This window comes from Pagrus major, chromosome 2 (assembly GCF_040436345.1).
Source record: "Pagrus major chromosome 2, Pma_NU_1.0".
NCBI lineage: Eukaryota > Metazoa > Chordata > Actinopteri > Spariformes > Sparidae > Pagrus > Pagrus major.
In genome coordinates, this window is record NC_133216.1 from 11048525 (window position 1) to 11072196 (window position 23672).

Sequence of the window (23672 nt, forward strand, 5' to 3'; positions counted from 1 at the left end):
CGGCTGTACCGTAATGACACTGTACACCAGCTCCTCGCCATTATACACCTCCACTCATACACCCACACATTAATAAACAAACCCCACAGATTCTCATTAAAGTCAATTAATTTTTTTGGGTTAAGAACCCACACAATGGCATATTTGTATCAGTGAAAACATCATTTTATTTTTAGGAAATGATCAGTTTACAGGTAGCTTGTTAGCTGAACTTTTGAGTCCTTGCATGGTGAAATGTGTTTGCACAACTTTTCAGATTGCATAGCAGAAATTCAGGTTGTTTTGGTTATTTAATTTTAGGTATTCTCACTGTCAGAAGTCTCTCGAGCCCATTCCCTGTGTACAAAATGCTCAGAAAACATCCACTCTCATAGTAAGCCTTCGTTCCTTCTTGTTAAAGATGGCAGATGCTGTGTCTTCATTGACATTCTTTGGGAATTCCAAAAGCAAATAGTAGACATCCTTCACTTCTAGTAGGACGTCGTCCTGCAGAGAAAAATACATTCAGCACACCGTAAGACACACAAAAGTAGAAACGGTCCAATTATGTATTTTTTATGACATCCAACTACGCACCGACACACTCTGGACTCTAAAGTGGTTCATTATAACTGTTCAAGGGAGTGTGCAACCACTAACCTTAGATATTCTCAGCTGGCAGTCTGACATGGAGCAAACCTTTGGCAGCTCCACTGTCAGCTCCACGCTGCGAGGAACTCCTGCTGTATCAGTCTTCACCTCGAGTTGGTACTCTGGCTTCTGAGGCTGCACGAACGTGGTGGAGATGACCTGGATCAAATCCTTTTTTCTGTGCTCTGCAGGTCGACGGATAATTTGGGCTACCGTGTCCTCGTCTTGTTTCTCTGAGCGTAGGGAGGAGATCTGCTGTATAAGGGCAGCCGGGGTCTGACTGGCTGTAAAGAGGAACACTATAGATTATTAGGAACTGTGGTAGACGGTGAAAGATGATATACCTGCAGCAGCAAAAGCTGCTCAAATAGCTTTGATACAAAGGGCTTACAGCAGCTTGTCGGTATGAGATTTATCGCTCTACCTGTGTCTGGTTGTTTGGAGACTTTCGGGCACTGACGAAATCCAAGCCGGCGGTGCAAATCATCTGGGCTACTTTTTGGGCCAGAGCTGATGAGAGTGTACTGCTGAGATAATGTCATCCCAAGCTGCTGCTGGGCAAAGCTCAGGGCCACCATATATACATCTGCTTTATCTTTCTCACTGTCCTGCAGCACTGCAGGGTTTAAAGCCACATCCATCACTGTGTAGGTACCTGTGAAGGAAAAACACCATTTATTAATAGTGTTCTTTACATGATGTAACACAAAGGCCAGCTCTGTAGCTCATGCTGCAGCACAGCTTTGTCTTTTACCTTGACCTTCATTTGTGTCTGTTTCCAGTTTTCCTGCACACGCAGGTAAAGGCCTGCTGGGATCCTGAGGTGCAGGCACACGTTTCCAGCTGCATATGTTGATGTACAGCAACCCTTTCTTGGGCCCCTGTTGAGGACACAGTTGTACCATCTGTCAAAGAAACTGTCAAAACAAACCCTGTTTCTAACCTATAAACAGACACACGGGTGGCATATGTAGGAAAAGTCTCATGTTTTGTATTTAAGGGTGGACAGTAGAGCTGAAAGAATTTAAATGATGACAAAAGATTAATTGGTGACAATGGTGGCAAACCTTTACTGGTTTCAGCCTCTCAAAAGTGAATATTTTCTCCATTTTTCTGTGAGAGTAAACAGAATATTCACAGGTGTTAAACTGTTAAAAGACATTTGAAGACGTTAGAATACCATTTGGGAGCTTGTGATGGGCCTTTTTTCATATTTGCTCACATTTTATAGACCAAACCACTAAGAAAATATTGATTTATCAAAAATGGAAGTCTTTAATTTAAGTCTTTAAGTCTGTAGTTGCAATTCTAGTACACAGTAGTACTCAAATCAATCTGATAGACCTTTGTCACAGTGGATATCTTCACTTCATTCAAAAAGTGCAGCTTAGTCATATTACTGACAATGGCTGCTTTTCATTTTTGACAAGGTCATACCAAATTCTGTGACCCATCAGATTCTGTGTCTACATCATATCATTTTTACATTGTTAACAGCAACACAGTGCCTTTACTGTATTTTGATAGAGACACACATTATGTAAACTGTACGATGTAATGGAAGAGGATTAACCCCAGTAAATTACTGTGCTTTTTTCTGAGCATATTGAGCATTTCTCTGCTCTACTTTGGCTCTGATGCAGCATGCAATCTGCGAAGGAGCCATATTTGTCTCTGAAATGTGGTGAAGTCGAAGTCGACTTCACCACATTTCAGAGACAAATATGGTACTTTTTACTCGCTACATTTAGTTGATAACTTTAGTAACTAGTTCCTTCGCAGATTGCATGCTGCATCAGAGCCAAAGTAGAGCAGAAAAATGCTCAATATGCTCAGAAAAATGCAGAATATCGAATCTGATATTTGGTCAACCCATGGTATATAGAGTTGGACGTGTAAATATATATATAATTTACTTGTACTTCTACTTTTGAGACTTCAGTACATTTAATATCAGATACTTTATGAATTTTACTAAAGTACTATTCATATGGGTGACTTTCACCTTGACCAAAGAAATATTTTTTAAACAGTAGTTTTCTCAAGTAGCCTGTGGCTTTTGTGTATTTTTCTTTACAACACTGATTAACCACATTTAAAGACAAAAAAATCAGTGATCTATAGACAGACCTGTACCACCGTTTCTGTCATAAAAGCTTTCACCCTCTGTGGATTCCTTGTTTTTCATAATAGCTATGTCAGAACTGCAGTGTCCCAATTAAAATACAGCTACTTACATAAAGTACGTCATACAGTACTGTTCAATTGGCAACATCCGGTCACAGAATGTGGTGGGTCACAGAATTTGGTGCAACACCTGTAATTGAGCCATCGTTAATGAGACACACCTGTGCTTCTCTGCTTTGACGGAAATGTTTGCGTTTGTAAATGCGGGCTTGATAGTTAAAGTAAAGTTAAACTCGTTACCATTTATGAAGTCTCTGCCACAGACCAAGGTAACTCACCAGTATTTCGGTGCACAAACAAGAGTCGAGCACAGGCGGTGCGCTGTATTCAGCTCCTTCTTTCATCTGCGTCTCCATGAACTTGCGGTAAGCTGCGGGGTCATTTTGACACAGATCATCCATCATGGACCAAAACTGGTCGACCTGCCTTAAAAGATCCTCTGCGCTGCCGATGGAGGTCATTCTAAGGTGCCTGTATTCACGTTACTTTGGAGTTAGCAAACAGTAGCCACTAGCTAGCTAGTTAGCCAACTTCTAACTTAGCAAGCTGATATAAAAAAACAACTAGCGGGAGAGTTTGTGAGTTGAAGTTAGAAGACCTACTTGTCTACAGCTGTTTTAAAAAAAGGCTCTAGATAGTAAAATAACAATATCACATGAATATAACAAACTAGGTCATTTCTGTCAGATTAAACTAGCAACTAACGCTAGCTTAGCGATTGTTGTCAGTTGCTATGGAAACTAGATCAGAGGAAGCGTCACACAGTTGCCACCTGGCGGTGAGGAGCAGAACTGCAGCCCAATAAACACACCAGACACACTTTTATAAGAGGCATAATTTATATTCAATACATGAAAAATATAACGTAAAAATGCATTTTGATGTCTCCAGTCTGTCTCTGTGTGTACAATATATATAACGGACATTTAAAGTAAAAATATTCACTATAATTTTTCAAATGTCTTCATATGAGTAGCATCCTCTGCTGCCCTCCTCAGTAGCTCTGCAAAGACAAACAGAAATGAAATGCAATGTAAAAAAAACTGTAATTACAATTCATTGTGCACTTACTGATACCTTCCTGTTGCTGATAATATCATTTCAACGGCAGTGTGTACGATTAATTAGTGTTCTCTGATTTTTCTGCGGTGGTGTAAGAAATATTGTAATCTTTTATTAAAGATAAAAATTAAACATACAACAAAAAACCCCTCAATCAAAAAGTAATTTAAACAGAAGAATAGAAAGCATTGTCAGCTAAATGTATAATTAGTGCTAATGAGGTAGTGTTATGACCCCTGTCAGTGCTATATTATATTATTGGATTATCTTTATTATTGATGCATTACTTGCTGTGTGAGCAGCATTTTAATATGAGTCAAGGTTTTAATATTTTACATAGACCTTCTGTACCCACAGCTGCACAATTTGCCAATAAATCAATGAGTCAATCGAAAAGAATCAATTATTTTGATAGAAGATTAAATAATTCAGTCATTTTTCAAGCCAAAATTAGCTGTTTCCAGATTTTTCAAATGCTTTTCTTTGTCTTATTTGATAGAAAACTGAATATTGTTTGGTATTGGAGTGTTGGTTGGTGAAAACAAGCATTTTGAGGACTAAAATAGACTAAATTCATCATTGTATTTTATAAAATAATAAGCAGATTAATTGAGAATGAGCATAATTGTTAGTTACAGACCTCCTATAGTCTAAATCATACTGGCTCATATTATATATCTGATTGTGTCTCATGTACGTAAAATGTTGACGCATATTAACATTTTCTATATCTAAAAAGTCTGTTTACCTCAATCATTTCATAGATCCAGCCCAAGAATTCAGCCACTTTGGTGTAAACTCCAGGGTGGTTAGGCTCAGCACAGCCTGTCCCCCAGCTGACAACCCCCACCAGCCTCCACACATTTTCATCCTGGCAAACCAGAGGCCCCCCACTGTCCCCCTGGAGAGGTAGACACAAACACTGTTTAAAACAGACTCACGCAGCCTTCATTATGCCAGCGTTTCACTGTAAACTAATCAGGGAGGAGAGAATAAATCTTTAAAACGCCTCTGCAAGGTACTGTTAAAAACATGCATCCGACCTGACACGCATCCACTTTTCCCTCCGTGTATCCGGCACAAAGCATCCTTTGCGTGATCTCGCCATTGTACATGCAGGAGCTGTTACACTTCTTTGTGCTTATTATGGGAACTGGCGCCTCTTTCAGGGTGTCAGGTGAGTGAACTGTGAGAGAAGACGCACATTAAAAGCTGCTCTGTCAGTGCACTTGGCACACTCTATCACCACGCGTGAATTAGACTTGCAGCAGATGTAAATTTGTTTAAGAACTCTGCGGTAGCGTCTCACCACCCTCAGGCTGTGTGTATCCCCATCCAGATATCCAGCACTGTGTGCCTCCTGGAAGGTCGTAGTCATACTGAGGCAAGCAGACAGGTCTAATTGTATCTGGTTAAAGAGAAAACAAGCGTATGCCTCTTTATGTTGTAACTCAGACAGATACTTTGAATTAAATCACATAATTTTTTATAGTTATAAAGGCTTTTCTTCCTGCTGTTCGAGAAACAAACACACACTTTTTTTTTTAAAGCTCCCTAAAGTTTACCTTGCACTCTGACTATAGGTAAGTTCACAAGGCATTGTTAATTAGGCCCCTTAAGTCTCCCCTTTACTCAAAAAACATGTTTTTCTTATTGTTACTTCACTTGGTTGTTTGACCTTCACTGTGCAGAGTTTGATACTAGAAGGCTGTTTTCACATTCATCTGCTGGAGTCAAACTTTTGTTCAACTTGTATGGAGACTTCTATAAGATGTTGTGGTTGTCTGCGAGGGATTCAGTGTTCAGGTGCAACATGTGTTTGTATCCTTTTGATTAAAGATGTATATCATCGATCATTATGGTTACAGCAGTTATTACACCCTGTAAATCTGGTAGTGATCGCCTATTTTTTGTTAAAGTAGGAGCGAGGTTCTCACAGGTCCTTGAAAACTTTGAGTTAACACTATTTAATAACCATCTTTAATAAATGGTACATTTATAGTTGATTAAACTTTCAAAGGTATTAGGGCTCGACTGATACGGCTTTTTCAGGGCCGTAAGCGATTATTAGAAATCAAGGAGACTGAAAACCGATATTTGGGACCGGTATTCATTCGCAGTGAAAATTAATATCTTGGTGTCAAAATTCCAACAACGAAACGATGAATTAAACTTAGGTACAGTTTACTGAAGTACTGTTCTTTAGTACAATTTTGAGGTACTTTACTTGAGTATTTCCATTTTCTGCTACTTTGTACTTCCTCTCCACTACATTTATTTGATAAATTTACTTTGCAGATTCAGATTATTCAGTGTTTATAGGGTGTTTAATTGTGACGCGTTACCAATCAGACATTGTTGTAGGCGGGACATTGTTTGAGAGGACACTGCGTCAGAGCCAAAGTAGCACATTTTTAAAATGAGTTCATTTTATCGCCAATCTGACAGAAAAATTACCGATACCAGTAATCGGAAAATGCAGAATATCAGCCCCGATAATCGTCCAGGGCCAATAATCAGTCTACCCCTACAAAGTATTACTAACGTGTTGCAACTAGGGATGTTAATGAATAATATTCAATCAGTGAGACCCCGTAAGATGTCAGCTGATTAAAGATGTAATCAGAGATTGGCACAAATACATCAGTATCTTGTTACTAATTACAAATATTTGCATATCGAATTTATCAAAGTAATATGTAATTGAAAAACAAAAAAAAAACAAAAACATTCTGTACAATATTATATGATAACATTTATAATATTATAACATTTAGTAGCCTCAATATGGGTTGGATTTTGTTGGGCTAGTTGAATATTGACAGACGGCAGCACTGCAATTAAAATGTAGTCATTATTTTGTGTTAATTAGTTGATCATTCAAGTAATGTGGTGTTTACTTTATCTGTTTGTTTAACTCCGAATGGAGCCTTCTCTGATGTTGAATCAAACATACATCACACCGAAGTCGTGTTTCTGCTTTGTGTCATGTTTTGTGTTTTTAAGCTGGTGATAATGAAATAAATGAGGTGTTACTTCACTTTCAACTTGTCAGAGTAGTCAAGTAGTCTCTGTCTCTATCGCTGAACTTACACAAATTGTTTTGCTGTGCTGTGTTAGAGAAGGCAAGAGACCAACACAACACAATCCAAGTGTTCACACATTGAAGCCTCTCTCTCCTTTTAATTGTTATCTGTGAGCTTTTGTAAAACCTGCTAGTTCTCATTATAAAAATCCTCAGTGCTGTAACAGTAATTAACCTTGATGGATGTCTCTAACTGTGCCGTGTTGTGTCCTTGAATGTGAAGGAATTGGGCTGAGAATTTGATGTTTAAGAAGGTGCGAGACCCCAGGAGGAGGATGAAGGCTTGTTTGCTGAAATGTGTCAGCATAATGAAAAAAAAAAACACCCCACCGAGGCCATAGTATTGATTTTCCTTTTCCAGAGATTTTTCTTTGTGTGAGTGCCGCTATCTTGCAAGGAGGCTCCCAGACTGACCCGAGAAATTCAACGGGGTCCGTAGTTTCATCAGGGCTATGTCACTGTCGTGGCTCCTGTGGTTGTAGTTCTTGTTGTAGATGATCTTCTCCACGGCGTATCCTGTGTGTTGAGCCATTTTAGCCGAGCTGCGGGTGACAATGCCGGCGTAGACCACCCAGCTGGATACCTGAGGTAGCCTGTAGCTGACATTTTAGATAAGAAAAGAGAAAGCAGATACTGATAAGAGGGGGACTGTCATGGATCCAATGCGGTGCAGCTGTTAATGATTGATAATTCTCCGTCGTGGAGTCCGCTAAGGTCAGCAGTCTTACTTGTGCACACAGTGAGCAGCTGTGGCTACCCATTGACTGGTGATGATGGAGCCGCCGCAGGTGTGACGGTTGCTGTAGTAGAGGCTGACCTGCCAGGGCCACCTGCCCAGCGTGGCCTCCACTCCCCCGATTATCCTGGGCAGCTTCGCTCGTGTCCCACACTCTACACAGAGATCCATTCATCAAAAAAGGAGGTGGACTGGTCAGACTGTGCTGCGGCTAGCGGCATCACTCACTGTCCGACAGTGATGTGAATCTCTTTCTTCAGTATAATTAAGGAACTGCAGGGCTCGGCGTCAGGTGCAAAGTCAAAACAAAAAGTTGAGTTTAATTTGCTCACCAAAACATTGCAAAGCGATAACCTTCCCTGTGATACAGCTCCCCCTGAAAAATGAAAATAAATTGGGTAACTAATGGTGCATAATTAATGTGTTGGTGGGCACTATTTTGTCTGCATCGTTATGAGTGTGATGTCCTCAGACAAATTGCCTTACCTGAGTTGCCACATATTTTCCAGATTGCTCTTGTAGTCTGAGGTAATTTGAACGAAGCCATCAGTGTAGTTCGGCCCGATATCAGTCAGGTTCACTCCCTTATGCTTGGTCAGTCTGGTAAGAGAATAAATGCAAAAAATGGATGGGAGTGAGTATTAAGATAATTCAGACTCATAAGGTGTGAAGCAGGAGTGCAGATGAGGTATTAGTGGATCATAAATAAGATGAGCCTTCAGTCTCGGCAAGTAAGATTAAACTTTAAGTTAGTGAGTGGGCGCTCCAGACTCAGTCGGAGTTAAGCAGAGACACCGCAGGGAAAAAAACGTTTTTTTCATGCACAGGGCAATTTTAAGATTTTAGGCTATTTTGCTTCGATGTCTTCTTTCAGAGTAATGGAAAGAAAATGTGCAAAATACACATTTAGATGTTTATTTTAGTTCAGATCTCTGTCCTGGACATTTATATAAATCAAAGCATACTTCACTAGATTGCCAGTTGCAGTGTCGTTTACCTATTCATCATTGTTGTCTAAAAATATATATCTATATTCTGAAGGTTTTCACAGCTTTGTTCATATATCATGGCCTGATTTTATATAATATTTCTTCCTAAAAACATGGCCAAAACATTTTTTTTTATGATTTTTTACAGTACTTGGAGACATATTAGGTTATCAAATGGGGACATTTCATGGTGATATCTACTAGACTTGTGTAAAGTGCTTTGAGTGGTCAGTAAAACTAGAAAAATATAAATGCAGTCCATACAATTTATTTATTTAAACGTTTTTATCCTCTTAATCATCTTCTGTGGGCCATTTTCTGAAAAAATGATTTTTTTTTTCTCATTTTCTGAGCCAGAAATCTGCACTGCAGTATTACTCCTTTCTATATTCTTAAGGTTTTTACAGAGGGGCTTGTTCATATATCATTCAAAGCCTAATTTATGTAACACTTTGTCTCTACAAACATTGCCAAAATACATATTCCATCTGTAAAAAACCTTTGACTCTAATATGCCAGTAAAATGAAAGAAGGATTTTGAACCTGGCTTCATCCAGTGTTCAGATTTCTCTTCTGGAAGTGTATGTAAATTAGTGGATATTTGCTAAGATAACACCTCATTTGCGTATTTCAACATCAATCTTTAGAAAACTTGTAACACATAAAAAAATATTTCAATCGAAGGAGGTTTTGTGGTGATATCTACTAGTAATTCTCCTTTTTTTTCATGCTATTTACCATTTTCGTCAAATGTAGGCCATTTTCCCAAAATGAGTTTTATCTCACTCTCCACTTCAGAAGCACTTACGTACACCAAAATTTCCAGTTTTATTCCTGTCTATATTCTGAGGGTTTTTACTGACGGGTTTACTCATATATCATTCATAGCCTGATTTATACAACATTTTATGCCTAAAAACATGGTGAAATGGATTTTTTTTTATGGCAGTTAAGAGTGTTTTGTGATATGTGGAGGGACAAAAAGAGACATCCAACATTCCCCCTGTAAAAACTGTTACCGCTAATGTGCCAACAAAGAATTTTGAACCTGGTTTCATCCAATGTTCAGATTTCAGCTCTGGGAATTTATGCAAATTAGTGCACATTTAACTAGATAATGCATGATTTGCATATTTAAACATCAATCTTCAGAAAGCTTAATGTAGGTAATCAACTGAGGAGGTGTCATGGCCATATCTGTTAGCTGTGAGATCCAGTACCTCAGATAACCCAGTTGTCTGCAGACCAGTGTTCCCAGTGAGGAGTTCCACCTCTCGTAGCACACGGGCAGCCAGGTGGGCAGCTTCCCCAGCTGGATCTCCAGGAGGGAGTTCTCCGGGCTGATTCTGTAAAACACTGAACCTGATTGATTGAAAACCCCTCCAGAGACAAGCTCTCAGTCAGCAGTAATGAACAACCTCTTCTGTGAGTGGGGAATGATTAGGAAAAAAACACCAGCATCTATGCAAATGTAGTCAATACAAACAGATCATTATGTGTAATGTTTTCATGTATGTCAATGGGCGGCTCTCAAGAGTGAACAAAAAGGCAACATGAAGCAGCTGTTGAATGATAATTCTGCTGCTGTTCAAGTCAAAATCACTTCAGAGCTGAACCTCGACCCAGAATGATGAATCCCATAACAATGTGCAGTCTGCGCTGTTTGTGAATTCATAAAGCAGTGAAACAAACAGCAGAGACAGGAGGAAACACAGACCTTTCCTGGGGTCAGAGGTTGAAATATCCTCTGTCACATTGCAGAACGGCGTCTCCTTCGTGTCCCCGAGTCCCACTGGACTCTGAGAGTAGGACGGCCTCAGCAGAAGTTTGACTATGTGTGGAAAAAGATATATAGTTGTAAATTAGTCTTTGTCTAGACAAGCAGAAAAACTGTGTTCAAATGTGTTTACTAAAGACATCATCTGAATTAGTACCCAGAGACAAACTACCTGGTAGAGCAGTGAACCTTAAATATAAATATTCATATCTGTGTGCTGCTGATTAGGAGGAAAGAAGCTCGCTAAAAGGCATTTTTTTGTTTTTTGCTTGTTCCAAAATCTTTCCTCTCAGACTTAAAGGGCTACTCAAAAACATTAGTAATTGCACTTCCATTAAGTTGGGGGACAAAATGATAAACAAAATACAAATCGAGGCAGCAGGATGTTATCAATGCAAAGTTTGGGGATCCAAAGCTTAAGAATCAGTTTTGCTGATATGGTAAACAAAGTTCTGCAGTACTTTTCATCCAGTTCAAAGTTTAATGTAGTAAGAATGTGAATAATGAATTAGTTAAAGAGGGGAGGCCATTATCAGCAAATATTAGCTTATTACAGATATCTCAGTATCAACATGCTGTATATGTCCGCCGATACGTGACAAGAAACTGGGGCAGTAAGAGAGGCCAGAAAATGGAAATACTCAAGTAAAGGACAAGTGTGTCAAAATTGTGCTTAAGTATAGTACTTGAGTAAATGTACTTAGTTACATTAAATCACTGCCTATAGTTGAGTAAAAGTAAAAACGGTGTCCATGTTACTTGTAACAGAAGCCAGTGATATAAGTTGGACAAGGACTGTGATAATAAATGATTAATAATTGATAATAGTGTGATTATTATCAGAGTGCTTCAGATTCTTTGTCAGATTGCCAGCCAATACCACTGACTTCCATTACAAGTAAGCTGGACAGCTGCTGTTTTTTACTTTTATCTTTTAAGAAATTAGTCAAAATGCCAAAAATGTAAAGGTTCCATCTTCTCAATATGGAGAATTAGCTTTTCTTTCCTGTCTTAAATTAAGATTTATGAAATATCTTTGGGCTTTGGACTGTTGGTCGGACAAAACAACCGTCAATTTGAAGATTTTCTTATGTTTTATAGACCAAAGTCAACTAGCCCAAAAATCACAATCACATCGCCTCAGCGGGCTTTACAATCCGTGAACTACATCCTCTGTCCCTAGCCCCGATTTGAATAAGGAAAAACTCCAAACCAGGAATCAATACATATTAATTAGTAATGACAACGATAATTGTTAGATGCTGACCTAAATAAACATTCAAATGCTGAAATTGTATCAGCCTCAAACATCCAGCATGGCTCAGGCTCCGTTGTGTAGGGTAACAGTGACCAGAAAATATCCAGGAGCTTGATTGAGTGAGTCTTTCTCAACACAATGACTCACCTAGAAACCAGACACCTACAGCTAAGCCTCCCAGGAGTCCAACTGCGCACACAGCTGCCAGCAGCCTCACCAGTCTGTGAGCTAAAGCAACAATTATGACTGGAGTTAATGCCTTCTGATCCCAGATATGAGCTGAAGAGAATTATTAAATGTCAGCCGTTTCATATATATAGTACATTGACACACAGCGCTGAGACAGAGGCAGAAATTAATGAGCAATGTTCTTTACATGCACGGCACTAAAGAGGTGAAAATCAAACGTAGACGGTGACATTTTAATAAGAAAGAAACTGCTTTACTTCTTATCACTGCAGCATGGATGATTTGATTTCATTGCAAGGTCTTTTTTACATTAGGAGCAGTGTGTTTTAACAGCTTGTGTTGTTTTTGGCACTCATGCAGCAAGATTGATTGATGCCCATCAGGTGGTGCACCGCTGGAGCTTACCGTGGGCCGTAGAATGAATCCCTTTTAACCAGCCCTGCACTCCCTTTGTCTCTGCGCCTCCTGCTGTTTTCTCTGAATGGAAAGGATGGCCGACAGCCACCGGGTTCTCAATCACTGATGATGTGTCTCCATCAAGACTCTATAATAAGTACAGTTAGCACATCAGACCTCATTCACAGGTTTATTTTTGATCAACTGTTGGCAAGTTTGCAAGTCTGCATCCTTATTAACTGTGCACCTGTCAGGTTTAATTAGTAATCCTGGATAATAACCAGCACTGATTAGTCCAGATGTACGGAGTCAGAGCTGTAGCAGGGTGTCTACAGATATCAGACATTTAAATGTATTGCTTTCAAAGACTTTTTCAACCATTTTTTTTTCTTATTGAAGCATTGCAGGTAAATATAAAGGTATGTATACATGCGGTCCCGTGCAAAAGTGCAATGTAAATGTAAATGTAAGATAATGGTCATTATAATGAGTCAGATTAAAGGAAAAGTGAGGAAAAGTCAGTATCTACTCAATGGAAAGTCTGGAGCTTCACAGTTAAACAGCGTTGCAGCATTCTCTTAAACAACTGAAGTAGATGGGGACTTGTTTTAAAACATAAAAAAACAACTGATAAAAAACATAAAATGGCTCCATTCAGCTGGTTCTGTTTAATCCAAGTCTGCCAAAGCCCAGAGATCCTAAATTTGATTTGAAAAGTTGTTAGTTACACCTTTGATGGACAGTTGAGTTTGTGCACGCCAACTCTATTAGCTTAGCAGCTCCAGAGACAAAAACATCTTTTCATATTGATTTAGGATCTGTAGGCCTCCTGAGACTTGGATTATGGCAAACAAGTTGTATGGAGCCATTTCATGATTCTTTTTGCTTGTTTTTTTTTTTGTGTGTGTGCTGTAAAACAAGTCCCCATCTACTTCAGTTGTTTAGGCAAATGCTGTAATGCTGTTTTGCTGTGAAGCTCCAGAAATGTTTTGTGGAGATGAGTAGATAATGACCTAGTTTTCATTTTGGGGTGAATTGTTCCTTTAACACTTTTTATCACTTTTGCAAAATAATTTCTAACCAAAGTTAAGACTGAGTTTTGGACACATCTTTTTCTTATTCAATCATTGCAGGTAAATATAAAGGCATGTGCATTTTTGGGCCCATGCAGAGGCAGGTTTTATGTAGCGTGAGTTAGGTTAATCAATTTTTTTCCAACAGGCAAGTGCAAGTACAAAGTAAAAAGACAGTATTAGGTTCAGTGGATGGCTTAAAAATGTAGAAATATGATCAGAAATGTGGACATTCATGCAGAAGAGCTGGACTCATGTTGACAAAAAGAACTCAAAACACTGATTAATTTAATGAGATAAAACGTTTTTGGCAATAAAGCACTTGCAAATTTAAATTAACGATTATTTACTTAAACTTGAATAAAGTCATGCAGACACCCTGTGTAGGTGTGTACAGGTGTGTGTGTGTCATATCTCCTCAGTGTGAAGCCTCGGCCTGGTTGTCTTTTGCATCTTCTACAGCGCGTTTAATTAAATTAAAATGTGTTAAAACACTTTTCCTGCTCCAGGTCCTGTCGTCAGAAAAGTTTAATCACTCTGGAGCCTATATGTGTGTGTGTGTGTGTGTGTGTGTTTGTTGGACTCACCCTCCAAGTAGCAGCTGTTTCTATAAGCGACATGTTGAGTGTATTACAGTAATTATAATAAAACTCTCCATAGATGTGAGATGCAGACTTACTATTATACAATTGCAGAGCAAAATCCATCTAAATAAATGCCATACCATCTGCTCTCTCTTACTACTGTAGCACTTGAGTGTAGCCAAACATGTAATATTAGATTTTAAATTAGTATGACTGAACTTAAAGAAAAAATCACTCCAGCTGTACAGGACAGGTCATACGATGCACATTAATAATAAAACAGAATAAACCAGAAGTAAAGGTGACAGAAACAAGTGTGATACAAGTATGAAGTGAACAGTACACGTGTTGGCAGCAGCTGTTACTGTAAATAGTGAGGGTGCTAGTGAAGGTGACAATATGAGAGAGGTGTAAGCAGACAGATGGAGCGAGGTGAATATTTTAGCCTCCCTTTCCTACCATGTTTCCCCTGCGTACGGTCCCGAGGAACAGGCAGCGGTGTCGGAGCTCATCTGTAGGCCTGTGCCGGAGCTGGAGAGGTCCGTCCCGCTCACTGTTGATGCACCATTTGCCATTTAACAGAATGCAACTCTGGACTTTCCCTTCACAAAGAGACAATGAGGTCAGCAGTGGTGCAGAGAATGAGGCTGTTGTTTGTCCAGGAGGGTCATGGGGCCTGTGGAAGCAAGCTGAACCGGGTCTTTGTCGGAGGGGGGAGCATCTCCAGAGATACCTCCTCTCTGACTATTGATGGGACACCGGAGCTACCTGTGCCAAAAGATTGTCCATTTTCGCCCGAGACATGTTATTACCTGACAGTTTGTAGCTTCTGAGAAAAGGTCATTATTGCAGATTGTTGAAAAGTCTCATATCACGTCAGTCCCCCGTCATTTGGAATCCAAAGCTATCATCTCTCAACACTCAAGAACAAAATGAAGTCTGCTCTGTCTGACCGCTGACAGATGAGACTTTCTCTTCTCTCCTAGCTCACTGTCAGACTGTTTTTGTCAATACGGTGTGTCTGTATTTCAAATATATTCTTTGTTGTAGGGAAGGTGACTCGAGGTGCATCAAAAAGGAGTCATTAACTCTAAAAATAGTAAGAATAATTATGAAGTGAGATGAGGAAGGAACACACTTTGAAAACGGTGAGAAAACTGCTTGAGGGAGATCAAAGTCTTCTCTTCACGTCAATTCTCAGAAGACACTATGAATGTTTTATTGAAAAGAAATGACTAATTAGATCCTCGTAGGTAAAAGAGCGTTTGTATCTCTCATATCAGTGGCGTGGGGATTAACCAGGTGAGTCCAGGTGAAGGGAACAACTGCCAGGAAGAAAAATTCCTCCTCGTCCAACTGTCGGGGTCGAATCCAAGAAACGGCTCTGATCTATTTGGCTCATCTAACAGGTGTCATATGGAATTATTTGGAAAATCAAACACAGAGTAATGAGCGCGGCGGCACTGGCGTAAATTGCATGCGATGGAGCAATAGCTGGAATTCATATTGCCAGGGTTGTGAGGTTAATAGTGTTTGACAATATTAGCATTAAGCTGAATTGTTCTCCTGCAGAAGCAAACAGAGGAGCAAGGAGAACATAGCTGCTGTTTGGTAATTTTCTCAGGGATTTGATGTCTCCCTCTTCTGGTGAAATGTGTTTTCTCAGACAGACGAGTAAACAGTGATTTACAGAGCTGCTATTCACCGCAGTGAAACCATATTCACTCAGGGATATGTGTTAAATTGTTACTTATCCTTCGTGTATCCTTGTTAAGTAGCATAATTTGTATTTATTAAGTCAGTTTTACAGCAATCTTCTTCAACATTGTGCTTCATGATTTTAAAATTGCAATTATCTGGTCCTCATTTGAGGTGGTGCCCATGAATAATGAAGGTGTTTTAGAGTCAGTTATCAGTTTATTAGGTATACCTAGCTTAAAGTAATTCAGGCTAATAAAACAGCCCTGCAGAAGCTCCGACCTTCATGAAGGTTATATTATAAACGACTGTTTTCAAGAGGTGTTGATTTAACTCAAAAGCCATTTTCAGGCTGTGTGGTCTGTGGTGCTGTTGATTTTGGTTAGACAATTTGACTGAGTTGACTGATCGATCTCCAGATAGAAAACGACTGCCAACAATTTAGATTTTAACATTTATCAATCAAACATCCATCACATTTTCTTTGTTTCCAGCTCCTCGGATAAGAGGATTCCCTGTTGTTATCTGTCTTGTATCGCTGTCACTTTAATCTCTTAATTAAGTCACACAGTTTGGGGTGGAATAAGCAATTCGAAGAAGTCATCTGGGGCTTCTGTGAAATTTTGAAAAGACATTTTTTCTGACATTTCATAAACAAATTATCAAAAAAACAACAGATTAATTGATGGAAATATTCAGTAGTCGCAGCATTAGTTATATTTAGATGTTTCTGATGATTTGGATATAAATGGGGTGGACAAAATAATAGAAATCTCTTTTAGTACAATTCAACACCACAAACTACAGCGTCCAAAATGATTATTAATTAGAATCAACTCTTCTTTTAAAACAAGTAAACGAAAAACTTAAAGGGGTCATATTAAATATATACGGCTGTACCGCAGCCATGGTTACCAGCTGTAGCAGCGTTATTTTCGATCACACTACCTTGCTCGGCATAACCTGCCCTACTCTGCTTCTGATTGGCTACGTCCTGCCCGTTAAGTTATGCGCATGTGCATCTCTCATCTAAGATTGAACAGAGGCGAGATGTCTGTGAAAAGTGATGCTGCAGCACCGTATGAGAAAAATAATGTGTTTTTTGAAAAAGTATGTGAACCTATAACTACTGGGACCCCCAAATAAAAGTATGAACTTGAAAGTTAACATAATATGACCTCTTTAAAGCAGCTACAAGGAGCTGTAATGTTTTTGTTGATTCTGGCGGCCCCTGTGGACAAAAGCGGTATGAGCCCCATTTCCTACTGTCGTAAATATATTGACTAATGTTAAAAACAACATCTTCTCATTGATGGTCTTGTTTGATTACTAGTTAAATGCTTCTTGTAGTACATTTAAATATCTAATTGCAGCTGATTGGACAAAATAATCAATTTTAAGATGTCAAGCTTTTGGGTAATTGTGATGGACTTTTTTAGGATATTTTGACATTTTATTCACAAAAACTCTAAAATAAATAAATAAATAAAAGAAATTAAGTGACAAATATGTTTCTAATATTTAGCCTACCCTCCAATATAAATGCTGTGGACAAAATAATAGAACAAGCCAGTATGATTCAACAACACTAAAACAATTCAACAAAAACATGTAAATACACAGTATGTAACCTCTGATGTGAGGAGTCTCTCAATCAAAACAAAGATATAGTTTGATGAAGTCATGATTAAGTGTGTATCTTTAAAATACATTCAGATGAACATATTTGGAGTACTGCGTTTGTATTGTGCTTCCACTCTGTCCTGCATCTGCGAGCGAGCCAACCTTTAATGGCGATCTCTGCCGAGAGGTCACGGCCGACAGCATCAAATGGCACAACTCTCCTGACAGCACACACATCAATAAATCAGCTTTAAATGTCCTGGTGGACTGGACTGTAGAGCCAAACGCTTTCCAAAACCTTAGAAAGAAGCTTCCCTCTCCTCTTCAGTTCGATACTGTGGGATTTCCGAGCAGGGACCGAGAGACCAAATCTGATGTTCAAGGATTGGACACCGTGAGAGGCACACATACTAATGGCTGCGATAAGAGCAGAGCTGATCAAATCTCACTACACCAAACATGGAGAGTGCTTCCCCGTCGGAGCGGAGAGAGATAGATCTAGCTCCAAACTGGGTTGCAGCCAGCCTCTTCACAGTGGAGCCTTGAACTGCGGGACATGAATAAATGAATGAATGGAGTCCACACCGGGGCGCCTGTGACACCCCCCGTCACTGTTATTGTTGTGGTCACGTCGGAGGGATTTACTCATGAAATTTAAATTTGTGATCAAGAGATGAACAGAAGCCAAAGTCTAGTCAGATACTCATTAATATACAGCACATTTACTTTAGTTCACTGGCCTGTATAGTTTTGTGGTTGCTTCGTTTAAAATGTACGACAACCTACACTTACTACAACTAATGTAATCGTATACAACACTTGTTGAAGATCTTATGTATGTAGCTATTCCAACAGTGTTCAAACCCTGAGAAATCCACAAGTTAATTCAAGTTAACGGTGCGTTTCATGTAACCGCCTGTCGCTATAACTTCCAGGGAAACACCGAATGAGATGTCAGAGAGTGAGGAAGGAAGGAGGCGAACGTGACTGAACATAAAATGAAACTTTAACACATTACCTCATCTGTGAACCTGGTTTCTACAAGAGTCCTGTCACATGGATGTTCCCCAGCAGGGCTCGATTGTTTGATGCTACTTCACCAACTGCGTCTTTTGTTTTCATTGTGCCGATTGAAAACTCCTAGTGGCAGATACATACTGAATTTTCTGAAATTAACTTCACTTTCTTCCTGAGAGTTAAATGAAAAGATCCACGACACTCATATTTTGTCAATTAAGATATGAAGTCCACAGAAAGCAGTTAGTTGGCTGAGCTAACGTAGCTCCTCTAGCGGCGCCTCTAAAGCTCAGTAAATTAACATGCTTCATCTCTTTTGTTTAATCTGTACAAGCACAGACGTGAAAATGACAAATTACTGTGTTGGTAGGTGAATTGATTTACCTGAGGATGGAGCCATGCGCTAAGCCCAACTAACTGCTGGCTCCAGCTTTATATTCAACACAGATTAACTCATTCTCTGCAAGAAAGAACATTTTTCCTGCTTAAATGCAGTTAAATATATACACAGATTTTTCATTCATGACTGAGTGATCCTGAAATGGTCTGTCTTTAGGCTTTATGCCGGTTTGGTCAAGTTTGCAATCGTGCTACCACTACCTGGATATTTAAACCGTTCATCCCATTGCTGCTTTTTTGTGCAAATCTCTTTCAACTTCTCTGCTCCGTTGTTAACAAGTTTTCAAGGACTCTCAATCGCAGCATGTGGTGTTCAGGTGTTAAACTGACTCATGTTGGTGGGAAGTGTTTCCAGTGTGGGCCTGTCAAAACCTGGACGCTTAATAATGGATATTGAGACAATAGATATGAAAAGATCACATACTTGTTTGCTTTTTTGGCAACTACAGAAGAAGTACCACTCACGTACCTTTATTAGAGAGTTATTGTTGCAATCTTAAAAAAAAGGAACTTATTACACAATCGACAGGAGTTTTGAGTTTAATTTATTAATGTTTTCTGATGTTTGGTTTGTCAGTAATAATTTTGTAAACAGAGCAATAAAGAAGCACAAAATGTCCGTCCTTGTAATCAAAGAGTTTGGTCCACGTGGTTTTTACTCAGTTTTGAAAATAGGCAGAAACAGATTGGCAGATCCAATCAAACTTTCTGATTTAATTCAGTATTATGCTTTAGCTCGGGGGGTTTTGCCTTTAGGAAAACTCCAAGACTGCTGCGCTCCCCGTGATGCTTTGGAGAATATAAACAATGCTGTGATTTCTGCTGAGAGTTACAACTTCAGCCCACTAAATTTCCTTGCATGTTGGCATATTAGCACCGTTGAATAAATAAGCTGAATTAGCTGTTAGCAGTCCCTCGTCACATTATACCCGTATATATAGTTCTGAAGGTTGAAGGAGCGTATGTAAGATTTCTCAGTGGACGTTTATTCGCTCTGAAATTCAACATGAACATGATGATGATCTCCTCAGACAGTGCAAGTCACACTGAATCTAAAAATATGTGTCTCATGTCCTTATGTTCAGATTTAATCCTCCAGCCACAGACAAACCATATGGCTGTTGATGAAATGCTTATTTTGATCTGGAAGCTGTGTGAATATACTGTACCTCTAAATCTGTACGATCAAAACATGAGGGATCGGACCTCTTGCCAAAGGCACGGCAGAGGCTGCTGGCTCTGCATGTGTGCAGTGTCATGACACCATCATGTGTTGAAGAAATAAAGCCCCACTGTAAACTGTCCAGGTCAGGATACAAGCACAGGGTGAGGACAGAAACCCATAATCTGCACCCCCTTTATCTACACACACACACACACACACACACACACACACACACACACACACACACACACACACACACACACACACACACACACACACACACACACACACACACACACACACACACAGCCAGGCAGGCCCTCTCCTCTGTGCCTCAATAATTGTGTTGCTCTGCTGGCTGCCAGTGGGCTCAGCTTTCTGTGGAGCAGTAAATCCTCTGTGCTTGAGCCCTGCCTGCCTCCCTGCCTGCAGTCTGGGCTGGATTCTAGCGGTGGTAGCATACTGCCCTCTTGTGGCAGAAATAGAGAGCTCCTTTTTTTAAGATCAGCTGAGGATAAACATGCAGTTAAGTCCAAGTAAAAGCTAGATATTAATGCAAATATTCAGCAATACCGTATAAATCCAAAGGTGTGAGATATGAAATGTTGGATTATTGCTTGCTCATTTGGTCCATTACGTTGGATGTGTTGTTGTCACTGTTGGAGGTCACAGGTGATGAAAAATGGAGCAGAAAAACAACCAGACAGTTTTTTTTAAGAGCACCTGTGTTGGACAATCCCTGGCTTTAACAGTCTAAACAACTCAACCACTGTTTCCATTTGGATATTTCACCGTGCAGCATATTGCAGTTACACCGCAATACATTTCTGACAGGTCTGAGCCCGAGTGTGGCCTCATCATAGCCGCTAAATTGTGTGCAGTTGTGTCTGTATTGAAAGTGGCAGGATGAATAAATAGCTGTCATGTATGTGTTTGTGTCTTGTCTTGTAGAGGCTAATGATAGCGAGGGGTGGGTAAGAGCAGAGCTGCTCCCCAACAGATGGTGGGTAATGTGGTTTGCTTTAGCTGCCCACCACGCTCACTCTAATTAAACAGAGGAGATTACATTAACACTGGCTCCCACTCAATCTGCTCCTCCACTGAGCACGGTCGTGCACTGACGGAGGGGTTGGAGATCAGAGGTGGAGGGGTCACAGAGGTGATTGTCATTTTTTGGCCGAGTCAAAAAATTACACATTCGCTTCAAAAGCTTAATTAATTTATTTTGTAAAAGGAAGTGAAAGCTTAAGAAAAAAGCTTCAGAGCAGATGGTTGGATGGAAAAAACATAAAAAAGATTTTCACGGACTTTTTAACAACTGCTGTTGACTTTCTTAAATGCCCCTTGAGCAAGGCACTCAACCCCCCCCCATCTGTTCTGTTTAGGAGGTCAGTGGTCACACAACATATGACACCGGATCTTGTAAACGGTTAATTGGACATGAGCAATAAAGTAAATTAGAATTATTGATTTAAATAGAAAAAATTCAATACGATACCCTCTGATACCACAGGAAAAAACTGGCACTACATTGAGGTAAAAAAACCCGTTATATTTCTATTAAAAGACGGACATTAAACAGGGTCATCTCAGTACAGATGTACTCAAAACTCTGCTCGTCATATGACTCATATCTAAGATGAGCTCTCATTGGCAGCTTCACTTGCTGATGCTGCATGTTGCTGTAGCTGCAACTTTGAAGACTGTTGCTGTGAGTGATGTCTTTTGCATTTGCCCTGCCAACAAGTTTGGTGGTTTTGAGTTTGGCGCCCTCCATCTTCTACCACTTATTCCTTAAACGCACTACGGGGAACGTTTAACTGGTTATGAAACTGTCTCAGTTTTAATGCCGATGCCTCGATGCGACCTACATAAGCAAACGAGCGAAGGCTGTTTCTGAATTGTTTTTGTGGTTATTCTTAATGTTTGTCACCAGGTCATTAAATAAAACTCCCTTTTATGGTGGAGTGCTGAGGAGGAATTAAGGAGCCTCACAGCCCGATGAAAGAAGCTGCTCTGTCGTCTGGTGGTACGACATTAAACAAAGTTTATCTTGCTGAGCTTTCTTAAAACAAAGCAAATCACATAGCAACCCTTTGTCTACAAAAACAGTGATTTATCCTCTTTTTTATCAGGTTGTTTGATAAGAGTAATTTGAGAGAACCAAAGAGGTTAAAATATCCAATATATCACCAGAAAAACAACAGCGTATATGTACATTTACGTAGCAGAATTCAGATTTAGTGTTCACAAGAATGGGATGCCATGAGGTCACAGTGACCTTGACCTTTGACCTTTGACGACCAAACTCCAATAAGTTAATCCTTGAGTCCAAGTGGACATTTGTGCCAAATTTGAAGACATTCCCTCAAGACATTCTTGATATATCTATTATTTGTCAAAACAGATTTTTTTTTTGTGTGTATGAAATTATGAGTCACAGCGGAACAGAATATGAGCTGGTTACAGTGTTTGACCTTAAAATGTCTGAAACTTTTCTTGTTAGTCATCTTGTGAACCCCTCAGACAAACATGGCGACCACTTGGGGGTCCCAAACCCACACAGTGGAAGTCTCTATCATTATCAGATCACTGTAAACTTAGATAGAATATAGCTGATGGGGTTTAAGTCATATAGCCAGAAAATAAATTACACAATAAAACATACACAGTGTACTCAGAGAAACTTAATTGTTAATAAGGAAGATGGGAAGGGAAACTAAACAAACACTGATCTAGCACTATAACCTATTAAATCCCAAAGGCATTGGGCAAACATCAAACCCATAATAAAAAATAGGTACAGTGCACAGTGTTGGCAGTAGTGCCTACGTGTAATTAGGAAGTCTTACTTTCACTGTGCTGAGCAGGGAGCAGTGGTAAACCTGATGTACTGATTCTTACCTCCTCTCACATCTGGGATAAAACACAGGCCAGCTGTGGCTCTGGCAGAGTGCCATCAGAGGTCACCACAGAGCCTGGAGTGACTCCAGCTGTTTGCAAGTAGTCCAGATGACACATAAACTCTATAAACAGCTTGAGACTGTGAAGGTTTGTGGCAGGAGCCAATAAACTGTTAAGAGAGATCAGCAGCATTGTCTTTGTCCAGATGATGGGCTGGGCTGCAGCAGCGCTGTAAAACTGAAATGTTGAGTTTGAAATGGGACCACAGAGGAGCTTCCATACACCAGTGATCCCCGAGGGACACATCTACCCCAGGGGTAGTTTGTACATGGAAGATCAATAGATTTAAAAAACTAGAAATTGCAATTAAAAAAATATATATATACCCATATGTTGAGTCATTTGACACCCAGTGTGTGACTGATTTTGCATGAACGGCTAACATGAACAGTTGAAAGAGCTAAAAGTAGGTTAATAGATAAACTGTTGAACTATTGGCTTAAAGTAGGCTAATGGATAAACCGTTTAATATAGTTAGCTTAAAGTATTAGTTAGCTGAAGTAATATATATCAGTTGCAATAGATAGCTAAAAGTAATGGAGAAGCTGTTGAAATTGTAAGCTAACAAATGAATAGTCTAAGATACTGAAATCATTAGCTAAAGGTAAACAGTTGAAGGTCTTCATCAGGTGTTTTTTTTGTAACGGGCTGAATGGTCAAAATAGCTTAATGTAAAATAGTTAGAATAGCTAAAAGTAACGGACTAAATGGTTAAAATAGCTAAAAGTAACAGGCCAAATGGTTAAAATAGCTAAAAGTAAAGGATAAATGGTCGAAATAGCTAAAAGTAAAGGCTAAATAGTCAAAATTGCTATGGCTAAATGGTTGAAAGGCCCAGCA

General features: G+C 39.5%; 2 protein-coding genes across 2 annotated transcripts; both read right to left on the minus strand.

Annotated features, from left to right (window-relative positions):
* Positions 1-161: 161 nt before the first annotated feature.
* On the minus strand, positions 162-3278 carry pih1d2 (PIH1 domain containing 2). Its single transcript, XM_073490796.1, has 5 exons — positions 3096-3278; positions 1385-1511; positions 1055-1285; positions 640-914; positions 162-486 (listed from the first exon to the last, which is right to left on the minus strand). The coding sequence occupies exons 1-5, from the start codon at positions 3276-3278 to the stop codon at positions 352-354; spliced, it is 951 nt and encodes a 316-aa protein (XP_073346897.1). The 3' UTR covers positions 162-351.
* A 533-nt stretch (positions 3279-3811) lies between these two features.
* tmprss5 (transmembrane serine protease 5) lies at positions 3812-14002 on the minus strand. The gene is made up of 13 exons (XM_073486026.1): positions 13970-14002; positions 12319-12457; positions 11872-11952; positions 10407-10520; positions 9910-10045; positions 8187-8300; positions 8033-8076; positions 7693-7855; positions 7379-7563; positions 5189-5287; positions 4923-5065; positions 4628-4780; positions 3812-3820 (listed from the first exon to the last, which is right to left on the minus strand). The coding sequence occupies exons 1-13, from the start codon at positions 14000-14002 to the stop codon at positions 3812-3814; spliced, it is 1413 nt and encodes a 470-aa protein (XP_073342127.1).
* Between the last annotated feature and the right edge of the window lie 9670 nt (positions 14003-23672).

Excerpts from the sequence above, each read along its gene's own strand:
- tmprss5 (XM_073486026.1), bottom strand. The coding sequence starts at position 14,002 with ATGTCGCTTATAGAAACAGCTGCTACTTGGAGG. Across the intron at positions 11,953-12,318 it reads GATTCATTCTACGGCCCACG|CTCACAGACTGGTGAGGCTG; the intron begins GTAAGCTCCAGC and ends TTGTTGCTTTAG. Across the intron at positions 7,856-8,032 it reads TATCGCTTTGCAATGTTTTG|AGTGTGGGACACGAGCGAAG; the intron begins GTGAGCAAATTA and ends ATCTCTGTGTAG.
- pih1d2 (XM_073490796.1), bottom strand. The coding sequence starts at position 3,278 with ATGACCTCCATCGGCAGCGCAGAGGATCTTTTAAGGCAGGTCGACCAG. Across the intron at positions 1,286-1,384 it reads AGACACAAATGAAGGTCAAG|GTACCTACACAGTGATGGAT; the intron begins GTAAAAGACAAA and ends TTTCCTTCACAG. Across the intron at positions 487-639 it reads GCCAGCTGAGAATATCTAAG|GACGACGTCCTACTAGAAGT; the intron begins GTTAGTGGTTGC and ends TTTTCTCTGCAG.